General features: G+C 36.8%; 1 protein-coding gene across 2 annotated transcripts; it reads left to right on the forward strand.

Moving 5' to 3' along the window:
- The first annotated feature begins 1,061 nt into the window (after positions 1-1,061).
- On the forward strand, positions 1,062-11,667 carry LOC112052531 (zinc finger protein 782). Of its 2 annotated transcripts, XM_024091651.2 has the most exons (8): positions 1,062-1,650; positions 2,227-2,407; positions 3,527-3,619; positions 4,362-4,505; positions 5,076-5,486; positions 6,327-6,419; positions 7,515-7,649; positions 9,293-11,667. In XM_024091651.2, exons 1-8 carry the CDS (start codon positions 1,589-1,591, stop codon positions 11,075-11,077), a joined length of 2,904 nt encoding a protein of 967 aa, XP_023947419.1. In that variant the 5' UTR covers positions 1,062-1,588; the 3' UTR covers positions 11,078-11,667. The 2 variants fall into 2 exon arrangements, with proteins under 2 accessions (XP_023947419.1, XP_052746173.1); XM_052890213.1 differs by lacking the exon at positions 2,227-2,407.
- The last annotated feature ends 3,758 nt before the right edge of the window (positions 11,668-15,425 follow it).

A 15,425-nucleotide genomic window follows, 5' to 3' on the forward strand; every position in this document is an offset into this window, starting at 1 on the left:
TATATAAATTAGACTTGTTCTATGATGACACTATTGTATTTTATGATTATATTTCATAAATAACATAAGAGGCGGATTATGTTTAATGTGTACATTTAATAAAGTGTATTTTGCGATCTCAAACAGTGAAATGGTTTTCATTTCTTAATTTTAAGTAATAATACAGTTTATATTGAGTTTTTAGTCGGTATTCATATCATATGAATCTAAAATACGCATCAAACTGCCCTGCATGTATCAAAGTGTCCCATAGGTGGGGTAGAATGATACAAAAACGATTTTTTATTAAAATCGGTTTATCTCTGTTCCTCGCCAGTTTTTGCGGTTTTTTTCGTAGTCAAAATATAAACTGACATATCAGCCAATTCATACATCAACATAAATCTATATATATATAAAAATGGATTGCTGTTCGTTAGTCTCGCTAAACCTCAAGAACGGCTTAACGGATTTATCTTGGTCTTGAAATGTTCGTGGAGGTATAGGGAAGGTTTAAAAGGTGAGAAAAAATCAAATAATTTCCGGGAAAACCCTAAAAACTGCCCTTTTCTATTTCCCATACAAACGTTTAAGAGTCAAGCGCTAGATGTAGGGTAGGGGTAGGATAGGGCAGGGGTACGGTTGTATCAAAGTGTCAACTTTTTTTTCTTTATTCTTGACAAGTTAGCCCTTGACTACAATCTCACCGGATGGTAAGTGATGACTTGTTCCCCAAGTCAAGTAAAGAAGATACGGTACAATCCAGTTTCAATCATAGACTTACGAGTCGGTAGAAGATGGCTTCAAAAAAGTTGTCAGCACTGCGAAAAATCCTTTGCAATTTTTTCTGTGTCCTTTGACTCGCGTCAAAACCGATACCGAGCTAAGAACGCAAAAATATTCGTGATAGGTATCGAATATGTCGTTTACTCGTATTATTCGCATCAAGTGTGGTGTCAAGTAGTTTTTGCTGATGGATATTTATAATCTGTGACGATGGCTGAAGATAACAAGAGAGAAATTGACAATCAACAATGACATTGAGATTGAGTTGACGTTAACAAGTGATTGACATTGACAATCAAAATGGTGGTCGTCACTCGTCAATATGGTGGATTTCATTTCAAATTATTTTTATAAAATAAAAATAATTTATTATTTTGCCGTTTCCCGTTTGTGATCGGTTAAATATTGATCTGTGAAGGACGTGCAAAAATATAATATAATAATAAAATATTAGTATATAATATAATAATAAAATTTTTCAATTTTGGAAAATATTTAAATCAATTATAATTCACTAATCTATAATAGGAGAACTTACCTATTTAAAATTAGTGGTAACCAAAAATGTCTGTAAATTATACATATAAATTATGTACCAATAATATGTAATTGTAGATCAAAGAATATACTTATCGACTTATATTGTACCTACGGTACATACCTACTACTTCAAAGATTAAAATACTTCAAGAATTATGGAAACTAATTTGTGATTTAATATCAGAATACAAAAAAACAGTGTATTCTGAGGTATTATTGAGTGTAAGAGACAAGTGCAGTATAGTTTGAGGTTATATTTGTCTTGAAATAAACAAAACGCATAATGCAGTGCTGCGTGCCTTTCTGTGGAAATACTACAGAGAGGACGGCAATTACTTTTCACAAGTAGGTATAGTTTAGTTAAACCTCAGTTTGTTATTTGAAGCCTCAATAGCTCAATGGCACATCACCGAGGGGCGGTGGTTTGGTCCCCGCCCCGTTGGTCTATTGTCGTACCCACTCCTAGCACAGTCTTTGTTGACTAGTTGGGAGGGGAATGGGTATTGGTATTAATAATTTCACGACATTCAAATTGAAAATTTTACATTTTTTATCCTTCAATCATTCTTCTCCTCATTGTCTCTCTTAACATTTGTGTATATTATATATACTATTCAAAAACTTTATGCACACCACTGCTCTCCTGTAGGGATCAAAACAAAAACAAATGTTTAATATATACTAATATTATAAAGCTGAAGAGTATGTTTGTTTGAACACGTTAATCTCAGGAACTACTGGTCCGATTTGAAAAATTCTTTCAGTGTTAGGTAGTCCATTTAACGAGGAAGGCTATAGGCTATATATTATCCCCGTATTCCTACGGGAACAGGAACCACGCGGGTGAATCTGCGCGGCGTCAGCTAGTGCACTTATAAATTTTGTAGATGGCACATGTATGCCATGAATGGTAATTTGTAGGTTTCCCAGTGACAAATATCTCCGAGCAGCCTGGCTTAGAGCCCTCGGCACACAAGACACACGCAAGCTGCTGCCAGACACTGCTGTGGTCTGCTCACTGCATTTCTTGCATGACCACTTCTATAAAACAGCATGTTCTGTAAGGCAGCTCCGCTCTGATGCTATTCCTTCAACAGTGCAGGTAAATGTAGAGTAATAGATGTCATCATCATCATCATCATCATCATCATCATCATCATCTACTGCTGGCCACCAGCATCCAGCGCCTTCTTGCAATCTGCTGCAACCAACGCAACCGCAACCAACAATGCACTTACCAGTGCGAGGTCGCCATTCTATCACCTTCGGACCCCAAGGTCCATTGGCTCTTCAAACTATGTGTCCATTGCCACTTTAGCTTTGCGACTCGCTGTGCTATGTCATAGATTTATTTGGATAATATTTTGAATTAGGCTAATAAATATTGGATTTGGATCTAGAAATCATGTTACATTTATGCATTCACAAAAACTCATCATTAACAACCCTTATTTAGCTCACTGCTGAGCTCGAGTCTCCTCTAAGAATGAAAGGGGCCAATAGTCCACCATGCCGGCCCAATGCAGATTTTGAAAATTCTCTGTTATGCAGGTTTCTTCATGATGTTTTTTGTTCACCATTTGAGACTTTTTTTGTTAATATAATTCCTTTATTTAAAGCAATTTAAATAATATTGGATTTGGACTTATATTTTGTTTCCACAAATCTACTAATCATGTAACATGCATGCATATACAAAGAATAGAGGACAAACTTATATTATAATATAAGTTTGCCATGAAAGTCTTTGAACAGTGCATATTGCTAGTGATGACTTACGGATCCGAGAAGGCTGGTGGAGGTGGAAGTCGGTGGCTGTCATAAAAAGGCTCAAAGTAACTCATTGGGCGATGGAGCAAGCTATGCTTGGAGTTTCTCTGCGTGATTGAATCAGAAATGAAGAGAGAGAGAGAAGAACCAAAGTGACTGAAATAGCTAATCGAGTTGCAAAACTGAAGTGGCAATGGGCAGGGCAAATAGTTCGAAAAACCCATGGACGTTGGAGGTTTCAAGGTGCCGGAATGTAACCCTACTCTGGAAAACGCATTGTTGACCTCACACTAGGTGGATTGAAGACATCAAGCAGGTAGCAGGGAGCTGCTGGATGCTGGCAGCTCGAGCTTGCCTGGATGTCCATTGGCTGATAATGATGGTGATAATGATACACTTTTGAAGTTATATTTGGAAATCTGTATCAAAAAAAATTCCATTCCATTTACAGATGTGCATGATATGCCTGGACTCTGACAGCAAGCTGTTTCTAATGAGTAAACACAAGTTGGAGGATTCATATCCAAAGCTGACTGGACTGTCTGTGAGTATTTAATTTTTATTTGAAATGAATTGAAATTGATGAATGACTGACAAAGATAAATTCTTAACAAAATTTTAAGAAAAAAAAATTTACCGACTTTAGAATCACAAAAATAAACTGAAAAATGAAAAATAACATCGTATGTAGTGCCTTCTGATTACTTTGAATTGAATTTAGAAATCGCTTTTGAAAGAACCACGGGAAAGAACCGTCTGGAAATCATAAAACTTTATGATTTAAACAGATTGAATGAATGCATCACTCTGTTGGAACTGCCATCAAAAAGATCAGAACGTAGCATGATGTTATTTTTCGCTTTATAGTTTATTTTTGTGATATTGAAGTCAGTTGTTTTTTTTGTTAAATCTATTTTATTTTTCTGTTTTTAGTTCTTTACAAGTTTGACTACAATCACAAATGTTAAGTGATGATGCAATCTATGATAGAAGCGGGCTGACTTGTTAGGAGGAGGATGAAAATCCACATCCCTTTTAGTTTCTACCTGACATCATACCGCAATGCTAAATGACTTGGTGGTTCGTCTCTGTCGGTAAGGTGGTAACCAGCCACGGCCAAAGCCTCCCGTCAGCCCACCAGCTAGTGTGTCCTAGCATAGTGAAGGAAAGCCCCTAAGTACGGGCGGTTTTGTTATTTTAATTTTAACACAAAATTACTAAACCGACACTTTCATGAACATCAAAAAAGGAATACTTGCTTGCTTGCTAAAAATATCCTATATCAGTTGTTTCAGTTGTGTGCGCGAACAAACCTGCAGGGCGCCGTGTGTGTGCTGTGTGCTCAGAGACTGAGAAACTTCCGGAGATTGAGAGATTTGAGCTTGAGAGGGAGATCAGTTGTGATGGACTTGATACAGAAATATGGATTAGTAAGTAACTTATTATTGTATACATTAGGCTGCCTAGCCACCGGAGCGAGGGAGCGTAGCGGAGAAACGAGCTAATACGAAGCAGAGTTACATACTGTGTCTGTGTGAAAGTAATGCGGAGCCGAGTTGCAGACGTGGATCCCTGCTCCGTTTCCCCGCTCCACTTACCTGTTTATATGATTTTTTAAACTAGCTCGCAAGTCCCTGTCCACTTAAGAGGAGCGGAGATTTTGTGCAATCCTATCCTACTAAGTGGATATGACCTCTGCCTCCGATTCCGGAGGGTGTGGGTTTGAATCCGGTACGGGGCATGCACCTCTAACTTTTCAGTTGTGTGCATTTTAAGAAATTAAATACCACATGTCTCAAACGGTGAAGGAAGTGAAAACATATGAAGAAACCTGCATACCAGAGAATTATCTTAATTCTCTATGTGTGAAGTCAAAATGGGCCAGTGTGGTGGACTATTGGCCTAACCCCTCTCATTCTGAGAGGTGACTCGAACTCAGCAGTGAGCCGAATATGGGATGATAATGATGAAGGGTAAAAATTAACTGTCATTTATTTCAGATTACAGTAAAACATATAAAAAAATTGAATCACACAACTGGAAAACTGAAATGTAATTTGGTGTCGAAATTTTTTGGGCCTGACCATTGTGACTTTCATATATGTCACACATATACCGAGTCACAGGAATCTGCAGTTGAAAAAGTAACAATAAAGGAAGAAAATTGGAACTCTGTGTGGATTGTCGAGAACACAGAACAAGAATACAACAAACAAAAAGACATTTACAACAATGATTATGTATACAATGACACAAATAGTATAATAACAGTGAAATTGGAACCAATATGTGATAGTAATGACACACAGAATTTTATAAAGAGTAAAAATTCAAATTTTACATGCATACATTGTTTTGAGAGATTTGAGCAAGAGAATGCATATTATGAACATATGAACACGCATCTCCAGGTGAGATGTTTTTTTAACCGATTTCAAAAAAGGAATTCTCAATTTTTTTTTTTTTTAAATTTTTTTTTTATGTTTGTTACCGCATAACTTCGTCATTTCTTAACCAATTAAAAAAACACTCTTTTTTTGTTCACCTCCAGGTGAGACTTATTTTTTAACCAATTTAAAAAAAAAGAGGAGGTTCTTAATTTGACGCGGGTGTTTTTTTTTCTTTTTTAATTTTTTTTTTATGCTTGTTACCGCATAACTTCGTCATTTCTTAACCAATTTGAAAAAAAAACTCTTTTTTTGTTTGAAGTATACTTCCAGATTGGTCCCATTTATTTTTCATGAAAATCGATTCAGTGATTTTGTGTTTAAAATTAAAATAGCAAAATTTCCCGTATGGGCCATTTTGTTATTTTCATTTTAACACAAAATTATGAACAAACTAAATAATGAACACACTAAAAACAGAAAAATAAAATCTTTTTAACAAAAAAAATTGGACTGACTTCAAAATCACAAAAATAAACTAAAAAGCGAAAAATAACGTATGTTCTACTTTCTGATCACTTTGAAGTTGGTGCCAACAGAGTGATGCATTAACTAAAGCCGATTAAATCATTAACTTTTAGGATTATGATCAATAATTACAACACAAAATAACTAACGCGACTGGCAGCGTGACGGTGTTCACGCTGACTAACAAAGATCTGAACTCAAAAGCTCTATACAAATACCTCCTTTTTATAATAATAAACTAATTAATCTTTAGTTTAAAATTGAGGTATTAATCCTAATCCATGTTTATGTATACGGTTACAAGAGTTTATTTAATTGACTCTTAAGTACTTACAGCTTTGCGTCATATGCCTGGACACTGACAGCAAGCTGGCAGCAATGAGTAAACACAAGTTGGAGGAGGTGTATCAACTGTTGACTGGACAAACTGTAAGTATAACTTAACTATATATAATATAATAAATAATAAATATATCTATATATATATATATAAAAGAAAGTCGTGTTAGTTACTCCACTTATAACTCAAGAACGGCTGAACCGATTTAGCTGAAAATTGGCAGGGAGGTAGTTTAGAGCTAGGAGAAGGACATAGGATACTTTTATAAAAAAATAAAAAAAGTCGGGTTTTCCTTCCTGACGCTATAACTCCAGAACGCACGAACCGGTTTCCACGGTTTTGCATTCGTTGAAAAGGTCTCGGGCTCCGTGAGGTTTATAGCAAAGAAAATTCAGGAAAAATTTCAACGTAGGATAGGGGTAGGGGTTGGGTAGAGGTAGTTGAAAGTTTACATCGAGTTTCACGCAGACGAAGTCGCGGGCGTCCGCTAGTAGAAGATAAAATATATTACATTTCATTAGACAAAATTCGGCTTACTGTTGAGCTCGAGTCGAGCACAATGAGAGGGGTTCGGCTAATCGCTCGTGTGATAAGCCTACCTCTGCCTTTGGAAGGCGCTGGTTCGAATCCGGTCCGCGGCATGCACCTCCAACTTTTCAGTTATGTGCATTTTAAGAAATTAAATATCACGTGTCTCAAACGGTGAAGGAAAAACATCGTGAGGAAACCTGCATACCAGAGAATTTTCTTAATTCTCTATGTGTGTGAAGTCTGCCAATCCGCATTAGGCCAGCATCATTCTGAGAGGAGACTCGTGCTCAACAGTGAGCCGAATATTGGTTGTCAATTATGAAATGCCTCATATATACCGTAGCGTTTTCTTAACTATTCTACGTTTGTGAATTCTGCCAATCTGGATTAGGCGAGCGTGGTGGACTATAAGCCTATCCCCTCTCATTCTGAGAGGAGACTCGTGTTCAACAGTGAGCCGAATAAAGGTTGTCAATTATGAAATGCCTCATATATGCCGTAGAGTTTTCTTAATTACTCTACATGTGTGAACTCTGCCAATCCGCATTGGGCCAGCGTGGTGGACTATAAGCCTATCCAATCTCATTCTGAGAGGAGACTCGTGCTCAACATTGAGTCGAATATGGGTTGTCAATGATGAAATGTTGTTTCAGTTGTGTGTGGGAAGAAATCTGCAGGGCGCTGTGTGTGTGTTGTGTGCTCAGAGATTGAGAAACTTCCGGAGGCTCAGAGACTTGTGCTTGAGAGCTCGTTCACTGATGATGGATTTGCTACAAAAATATGATTTAGTAAGTAATTTATGCATTTAGGAAACTCATATTCAGGGATACGTAGAACATTTGTTGCACCTTTTTTACTCTCATTTATTTATTAGTTCTTTTTTTTTAATTTTTAACAATGTCAATATAAATATAAAATACAAAACACTATTAAAAATTTATAAAAAAAAAAACAAAATCAACCCTTCCGCTGCGGGACATTTGAGTGACCCAAGCATCCGGCGGTCAGGGCTCCAGAGTGAGGAACCTCCTCACAATACGCGCCGTCTCAAGAATCACTGCCTTTTGTATCCGACTCTTGATCCAACAGTTAAGCGAAAGCTTCTTAAGGTGTTGGTCGAAGCTTTTCGCTATAAGACCATTGACTGAAACAACTATCGGAACAATAATAGTTGACTCAACTATACACCTGATTATTAACAAGTTAATAATCTTAGTTTAGCCCATACAATGCCGACCCAGAGAACCCAGGTATACCCCCTAAAAATGTTTATGAAAATTATAATATGATGTATAAATAAGTATCTAGTTAAATAATTGGTTTAGTCATCATATCAGCCGATGGAGTCCACTGCAGGACATAGGCCTTTTGTAGGCACTTCCAAACATCACGATACTGAGCCGCCTGCATCCAGCGAATGTCTGCGACTCGCTTGATGTCGTCAGCCCACCTGGTGGGGGGTCGGCAACTGCGCTTACTAGTGCGGGGTCGCCATTCCAGCACCTTGGGACCCCAATGTCTATCGGCTCTTCGAACTATGTGCCCCGCCCATTGCCAGTGGCAGTGGCAATTGGCTTAGTAAAAGTATGTTTCTTAATAGTAGAGGAGCCGAAGAGGGGATTTTTGCAGTTACTCGAGCGCAGCAGATAAACATAAGGGATATACCTTACACTTTGTCGAGTACCTCCACCGAGTATGAGCCCTTAATATTGGTGGGTACGTTTAGGGCAACCAAAAAAAAAAATTAACTTCATAAATACTCAACCAACACGTCAGATTAAGATAAGGTAGGTGAGTTGATAGCTAAAAACTGCACATTTCGAAAATCTGACGATTTGAGCGTAACGTAATGGAATGGGAGGGTTTCAAAGTTACAAAATGAAACCCTTATATTTTAGTGCTCGAGGTACGAGTGCGATTAATTTTTTACTTATTTTTAAGGAAATAATCACCTAATTAATCGCTAAAATTTTCTTAATAAATAAGCCAAAGTAATAAAAATTGTTTTTAAAGTCTGTAGTTTTTTTTTCCACCGCTAAAAGCGGAAAAAGTAAATAACCATTTATTCTTCCTATAATTTAATCTACCAAATGTAATCGGTCTCAATGACGCTCGAGTAACTGCAAATTTAGCATCCCGGGCTCCCCTACTATAAAGAAAAATACATTTTTTTATCACTCTTCCAGGGCAAATAGTACCATAGTGGCGAAGTTACATTTGAAGCTGTATTATTTTTTTTGTATTAGGTTTTTTTTCTGTTACTAACAAGCTTAACAAACAAATCAATCATAAGTTTAAAAAAAAATTGTGTAAAACTCAGGCTGTATGTATGTAGGGCATATAAATCTAAGCAAAGCATGGTCGGGTCTACTAGTTTTGTTCTGCTATAGATTTTTTTCTTCACCATCTGATGTAGGTAAATTTGTTTCAGATTTCAATGCAACACATAAATATGATTAAACAAGCAAGGAAACCATTTTCTGGTTATTTAGTGTGCAAAAAATTTGCACACGACCACTGCGACTTGTACATACATCAGTCTGATGAAGACCATTGCCCGATATTAGACATGTGTGTATTTGAAGATACTGCTACAATTGCCAAAGATGAAGAAATTCAGAACAGCACATCAAGTAACAAACACTCAGAAGTAAAAGAATATATATTTACAGATGTTGGTAAAGTTGTCAAAGATGAAAATAGTCAGAACAGCACATCGACTAACAAATACTCTGAAGTAAAGGAATATATATTTACAGATGTTAGTAAAGTTGTCAAAGATAAAGATAATCAGAACGGCACATCGACTAACAAACACTCAGAACTAGAAGAAAATATATTTGGAAATATTGCTACCATTGTCAAAGATAAAGAAAGTCAAAACAGCACATTGATTAAAAAACACCCCCAACTAGAAGAATATATATTTGGAAATATTGCTACCATTGTCAAAGATAAACAAAGTCAGAACAGGATGTCGACCAACAAACACTCAGAACTAGAAGAACATATATTTGGAAATATTGCTACCATTGTCAAAGATAAAGAAAGTCAGAACAGCACATTCATTAAAAAACACTCAGAACTAAAAGAATATATACTAGATGTCGCTATAGTTGCCAAAGACGAGGAAAGTCAGAATGGTCCATCAATAGACAAGTCAGAACTAGAAGAATATATAGATGGAAATGTTGCTACAGTTGACAAAGATTGGGACCCTTTAACATTTTCTGATCTTATGGAAGTCAAAAAAGAATATGGCAATGTTGACATTGTCAACCAAGTAGACAATGTCAACGAAGCAAACAAAAGCCATCAAGAAGACAATGTCAACATCATGTTGGAAAAAGAACCACTTAAAGAGCACAATTTAGGTGAGCTGCCGATCAAGAGGCGCAACACAAAGCCACGCACACCCAAGAAAAACATACACATGAGTACCAACACTGAAGAAAAGCGTTTTACTTGTGATATATGCAATGTTAAAAGCAAATCTAAATATAATTTAAAAAGGCACATACGACGACACTCATCAAATAAGCTTTACTCGTGTGAGATGTGCGAATACAGTAGCAAACGCAAGGATTCTTTACTCTCTCACAAGATATCCCACACTGGTGTGAAGCCCCATTCTTGTGACATTTGTGGTGTCAAATTTGCACATAAATGCTCTTTAGTCAGACACAACAGAATCCACACTCGTGATATGCCTTATTGTTGTGATATTTGTTATTTTAAATGTGGACAGAGAACTAATTTAATCGTGCATATAAGAAGTCACACTGGCGAAAAGCCTTATTTGTGTGATCTATGCGATTGCAAGTTTGCAATGAAATATAGTTTGGCTAGACATAAACTGACCCACAATAAAGAAAAGGAGACACATTCTTGTAACATATGTGATTACAAGTGTGAATTCAAACACCAGTTAATTATTCACATGAGAACTCACACTGGTGAAACTGTTTATTCTTGTGATACATGCAATTACAAATGTGCATTCAAAAGTAATTTGAATTCCCACAGAATAGTCCATACTGGTGAAAAGCCTTATTCTTGTAAGGTATGCTTTTACCGATGTGCAAGGAGGTATCGCTTAAAGAGACACATGAAAACCCACACTGGCGAAAAGCCTTTCTCTTGTGAGCTGTGCAGTTATCAATGTGCAAGAAGATGTAACTTACGTAGGCACATGAAAATTCACGATATTGAATAGACATATGAGAACCGTCTAGTGGATATGACCTCCATATGACCTTTATGGAAGTTTTGGCATTGTTTTGAGAACCTTCTTCGTGATAAATCGAATTTGCTGTACTAGTCAAGCAGCGGCCGGCTATATTACCTTCGGAGCTACAGGGATTTAAAGGGTCAGATTTGCGGCGCTGCCGCGGATCCCTGAAAAACGCCCCATACAAAATGGTACGAACCAATGACGTCGTAGGTCCATCGATGAATGATCGTTAGATTTGTATGTGCGTTCAAACAAAATTACTAATATCTTTGTTATTTGTGCGTTTATGTTTATAGTTCATTTATTAAAAAATGTCACATTTAATGTAAGGAAGCTAAAACTGTATGAATTTTCATCTAATTACGATAAAATATTTTTAATAGATTTTGAAATTTTATAATCTTATTTATTTTGGAAATATCCAGACAATCTTTGCTTTTTATATATAAATTAGTTAACATTGATTTTATTAACCGAATGTATCATAAAAATCAATATATTCAAACCTAGTCATCATCCCCATTGTATGAAAATCCATATTTGTCGGCCAAATAAATTACTATCTAAAATCATATTTGTTTTATTATTTAAAAATGGTAAGATCTTCTACTCTGCAACATGGCGACCTAAGATTTTATTTGCCAAAGGTTTAATTTATAGGGAACGGTCCAACATGTTTTTATTAGTTTTATTTTTACCCACTATGATTAATTTAAAAATTGTATTACTGCTTGCTATGGAAGAGCGGAGTCTTCTGTCACAGGAGTTTACAACTCTTAAAAGAAGACTCTAGCCTTATATTATTTGCCTTATAGCCTTAGCCTTAGATTAATGTTACTGAAATAAACTATTTTTATTTTTTATAACATTGTATGGAGCCCAGGATCAGTCATTGTACCCTGGCGGAAATAAAAGGAAATATTTTTTTAACTATTTTTGATTATATAAATCTACGAATTTACTTTAATTCTTTCGAAATAATATTTATTCTCTCCCAAGAAATGCAACACTAATGGGTAATAATGGCGGATTGATGACGTTTTCAATGCAGTAGTCGATTTGACGTTTGCTGTCAGTTGTCATGTCATAGTTGCTTTATGGGTGCCATCTTGATTTATCTCGAAAACTTGGGTCTTAATTTTATTTATTTCTTTTTATTTAGTTCGATTTATTTAGTTATTTAGATTTTAATAAAATCCTTCTATTTTTTAAATTTTAATGATACGGGGTACAAAAGTGGACCTGAAATGGACCATCTCCTTTCAAACTGGCTTGCATAGAAAGTTGTTTAGTGAAAAAAATACTTTGGCACGTAAAAAACTATTGATATTAGTTCGTCAATTTCGTCATTGGTTTTATAATACACGTAATTTTTTTCCACACCCCTTTCGGTTTCTACACGGCATAAAAATTTATTATAAAATAATTTGATTTTATTTAAATAATTTAATTAAAATATTGATTTGTGGAATCAAAAATATGAAATATTCATTTTAAATCATCAATAAATATTCCATTTGTTTTATTAGATTTTTTTTATATTAATTAATTTTTTATTTTTATTTATTTTGTAATATTTGAAATACTTTAAAATAATTTAAAAATTATTTCATTTAATTCAATAAGTTTGGTTATATCCATTTTATTGGATTCTATATCTTTAACATTTATAATATTTGTTTCTTTAATTTCTTCTTTTTCAACTTCGTCATTGGTTTTATAATACACGCAAATTCCACCCCTTTCGGTTTCTACACGGCATCGTACCGGAACGCTAAATCGCTTGGCGGTACGTCTTTGCCGGTAGGTGGTAACTAGCCACGGCCGAAGCCTCTCAGCCAAACGTGAACCAATTAAGAAAATCTCAATCGGCCCAGCCGGGGATCGAACCCAGGACCTCCGTTTTGTAATGCCACTGCGCCACGGAGGCCGTCAAATTAACGAAAGCATCTCATCCACCATCGACTTCCCATCAACACTTTGAAATTCAGAACCACGCCGAAGATAGTGTCTTCGGCGTGGTTCTGAATTTCAGTACAATAAAGTATATGTCATTTCATTCATTCAAGACCCTGCAACTACACTCCCAACTGTAACGCTAACTTCAAGCAGAGGCGTCCCAAAAACGTCCTTTACGATCCAGGCGATGACATGACGACCGACAATGCTTCCCGGGCAACGATCTCACGATCTCGGGGGCGTCCGGACTGATTTACTCAGGTCACGGTTACTCCCTCCCGAATGGCTCTTTAAGCCGAGGTCCGAGTCTCATAGGAGACGCCCTTAGAGAGTCGTTCCGTCCTCTATCTTTATTTCAGCCTTCGGGTCTCATCAGGCGATGCTTCTGCGCTCGCCCAAACCCCCGGTGTCGCCGTAGTGGTCCCACATGGAGCCATCGGCACTTTACTCAACACGAAAAATAAAAAGACCCTAGAATGGCAATGAATGACCTTGAGTGGAGTCACGCACTCCCCTTTTCCACTCAAGTCACTCTCCCCGCCTATCCCAAGTAACCCATAAGGAATTACACAACAAGAAATGTGGACGGCTCGAACGCCACGAGCATACTGAAGCCGACCGCACTTAGATCGCAAGTCGTTCCCGCCAACCGATCGGTACCCCTCTCTAACTCCCTACTCTTTACGGACACAAGTCGCGCTACCTGACGTGTTATCCGTCTTGGACTACAATACAATATCTTGATTGTTTAAAAAGTACAGACTACGTGAAAGGAAACGTGGGACGAATAATAAAAGAAGGGATACCAATGTAAAAAAATCCAACGTTGCTATTACAAAACTTATCACCGCCAACATGCCGCCAACTAGCGATATGTCCTTGAACTAACTTAGAAACTCAGACTAAATACATAAGGACTAGTATCGCACCCAAATTCACGAACAAAATTTTCTGCCATTTTCTAAGGAAAACGAGTTTAGATTTCATACATATCTTATACTAATCTAGCAATTTTTGTTCGTTTTTAAACCATATAAGTACACAAAAAGGTATTTTTACGGAGGGTTTTAACCGACGGACACGATTGTAAACTATGAAACGTCGATTCTATAGAGACAGTGTTTATAATCGCATAAGATCGTTGATCATATACTTTGACAGAAAAATAATGTCTTGTGAGGCAGGTCTTTATCTAATTAGTCTGAGCTTAGAAACGATAGACTAGACATAACGGACCGCACATTCATCTGCATAGTATCGCACCGCACTGCGAAAGACCACCAAATGGGCGTCCTCTACCTCGTGAGCTACAAATGGCCATCTCTGAAGGATGATCATCATCTCAGCGGAGACGACGATATCAATGACGCAAACACTAGGCAAGACATCGCCGTGCTGAAGGACAATCTATACTTATAATAAATCTGTAGAGAGGTCAATTCTGTACATGAAATATATTTCCAAAATAACTATCAGGGGGTGATTAGTGATCGATACTGATGCCAAAAATGCAATTAGTAAAATTTTTGTCTGTCTGTCTGTCTGTCTGTCTGTCTGTCTGTCTGTCTGTCTGTCTGTCTGTCTGTCTGTCTGTCTGTCTGTCTGTCTGTCTGTCTGTCTGTCTGTCTGTCTGTCTGTCTGTCTGTATGTTCTTTATAGAAACAAAAACTACTGGACGGATTTTAACAAAACTTGGTAAATTATTCTACATACTCCTGGGCAGGTTATAGTATACTTTTCATTACGCTACGATCAATAGGAGCAGAACAGTGAAGATAAATATTGAGAAAACGGGAGAAGTTACTCAATTTTTTAAGCTTCCGTCGCGTGTACAGCCTTAATGGTTAAAGCTACATAGAAATCATGTATGACGGAAATGTTCTCCTTAAAATTATCTATAAAAACACAACAGCATATATATGTCTATATTTTATGGTTTACTCACAATAACACGTGTAACTCCCGATAGCTTAGCAGTTCGGAGCTTTCTAATTATATTTGTCTACTCTTATGTTTATAACACTCATCACTCATCCCTAACTAAAAAAGTTAACATTATTATCTATTCAATAAAAAAAGAATCATAAAAATCGGTAAAGAAACACCAAAGTTATACAAGAAATACGCTAAGCCATCGCGCGTGAATACTAATTCATGCTCGACGCGACTCGCGGGGGGCGGGGGGGATAAATAAAGAAGTGCAGCCTTAATGAGTAGGGTAGGGTAGGGTAGGGGTAGGGTAGGGGTAGTGTAGGGCAGGGGTAGGGTTGGGATAGGGTAGGGTAGAGGTAGGATAGGGGTAGTTGAAAGTTTACAACGACTTTCACGCGGACGAAGTCGCGGGCGTCCGCTAGTAATAAATAAAAAAAGA

The sequence above is a fragment of the Bicyclus anynana genome, chromosome 27 (assembly GCF_947172395.1).
Source record: "Bicyclus anynana chromosome 27, ilBicAnyn1.1, whole genome shotgun sequence".
Lineage (NCBI taxonomy): Eukaryota > Metazoa > Arthropoda > Insecta > Lepidoptera > Nymphalidae > Bicyclus > Bicyclus anynana.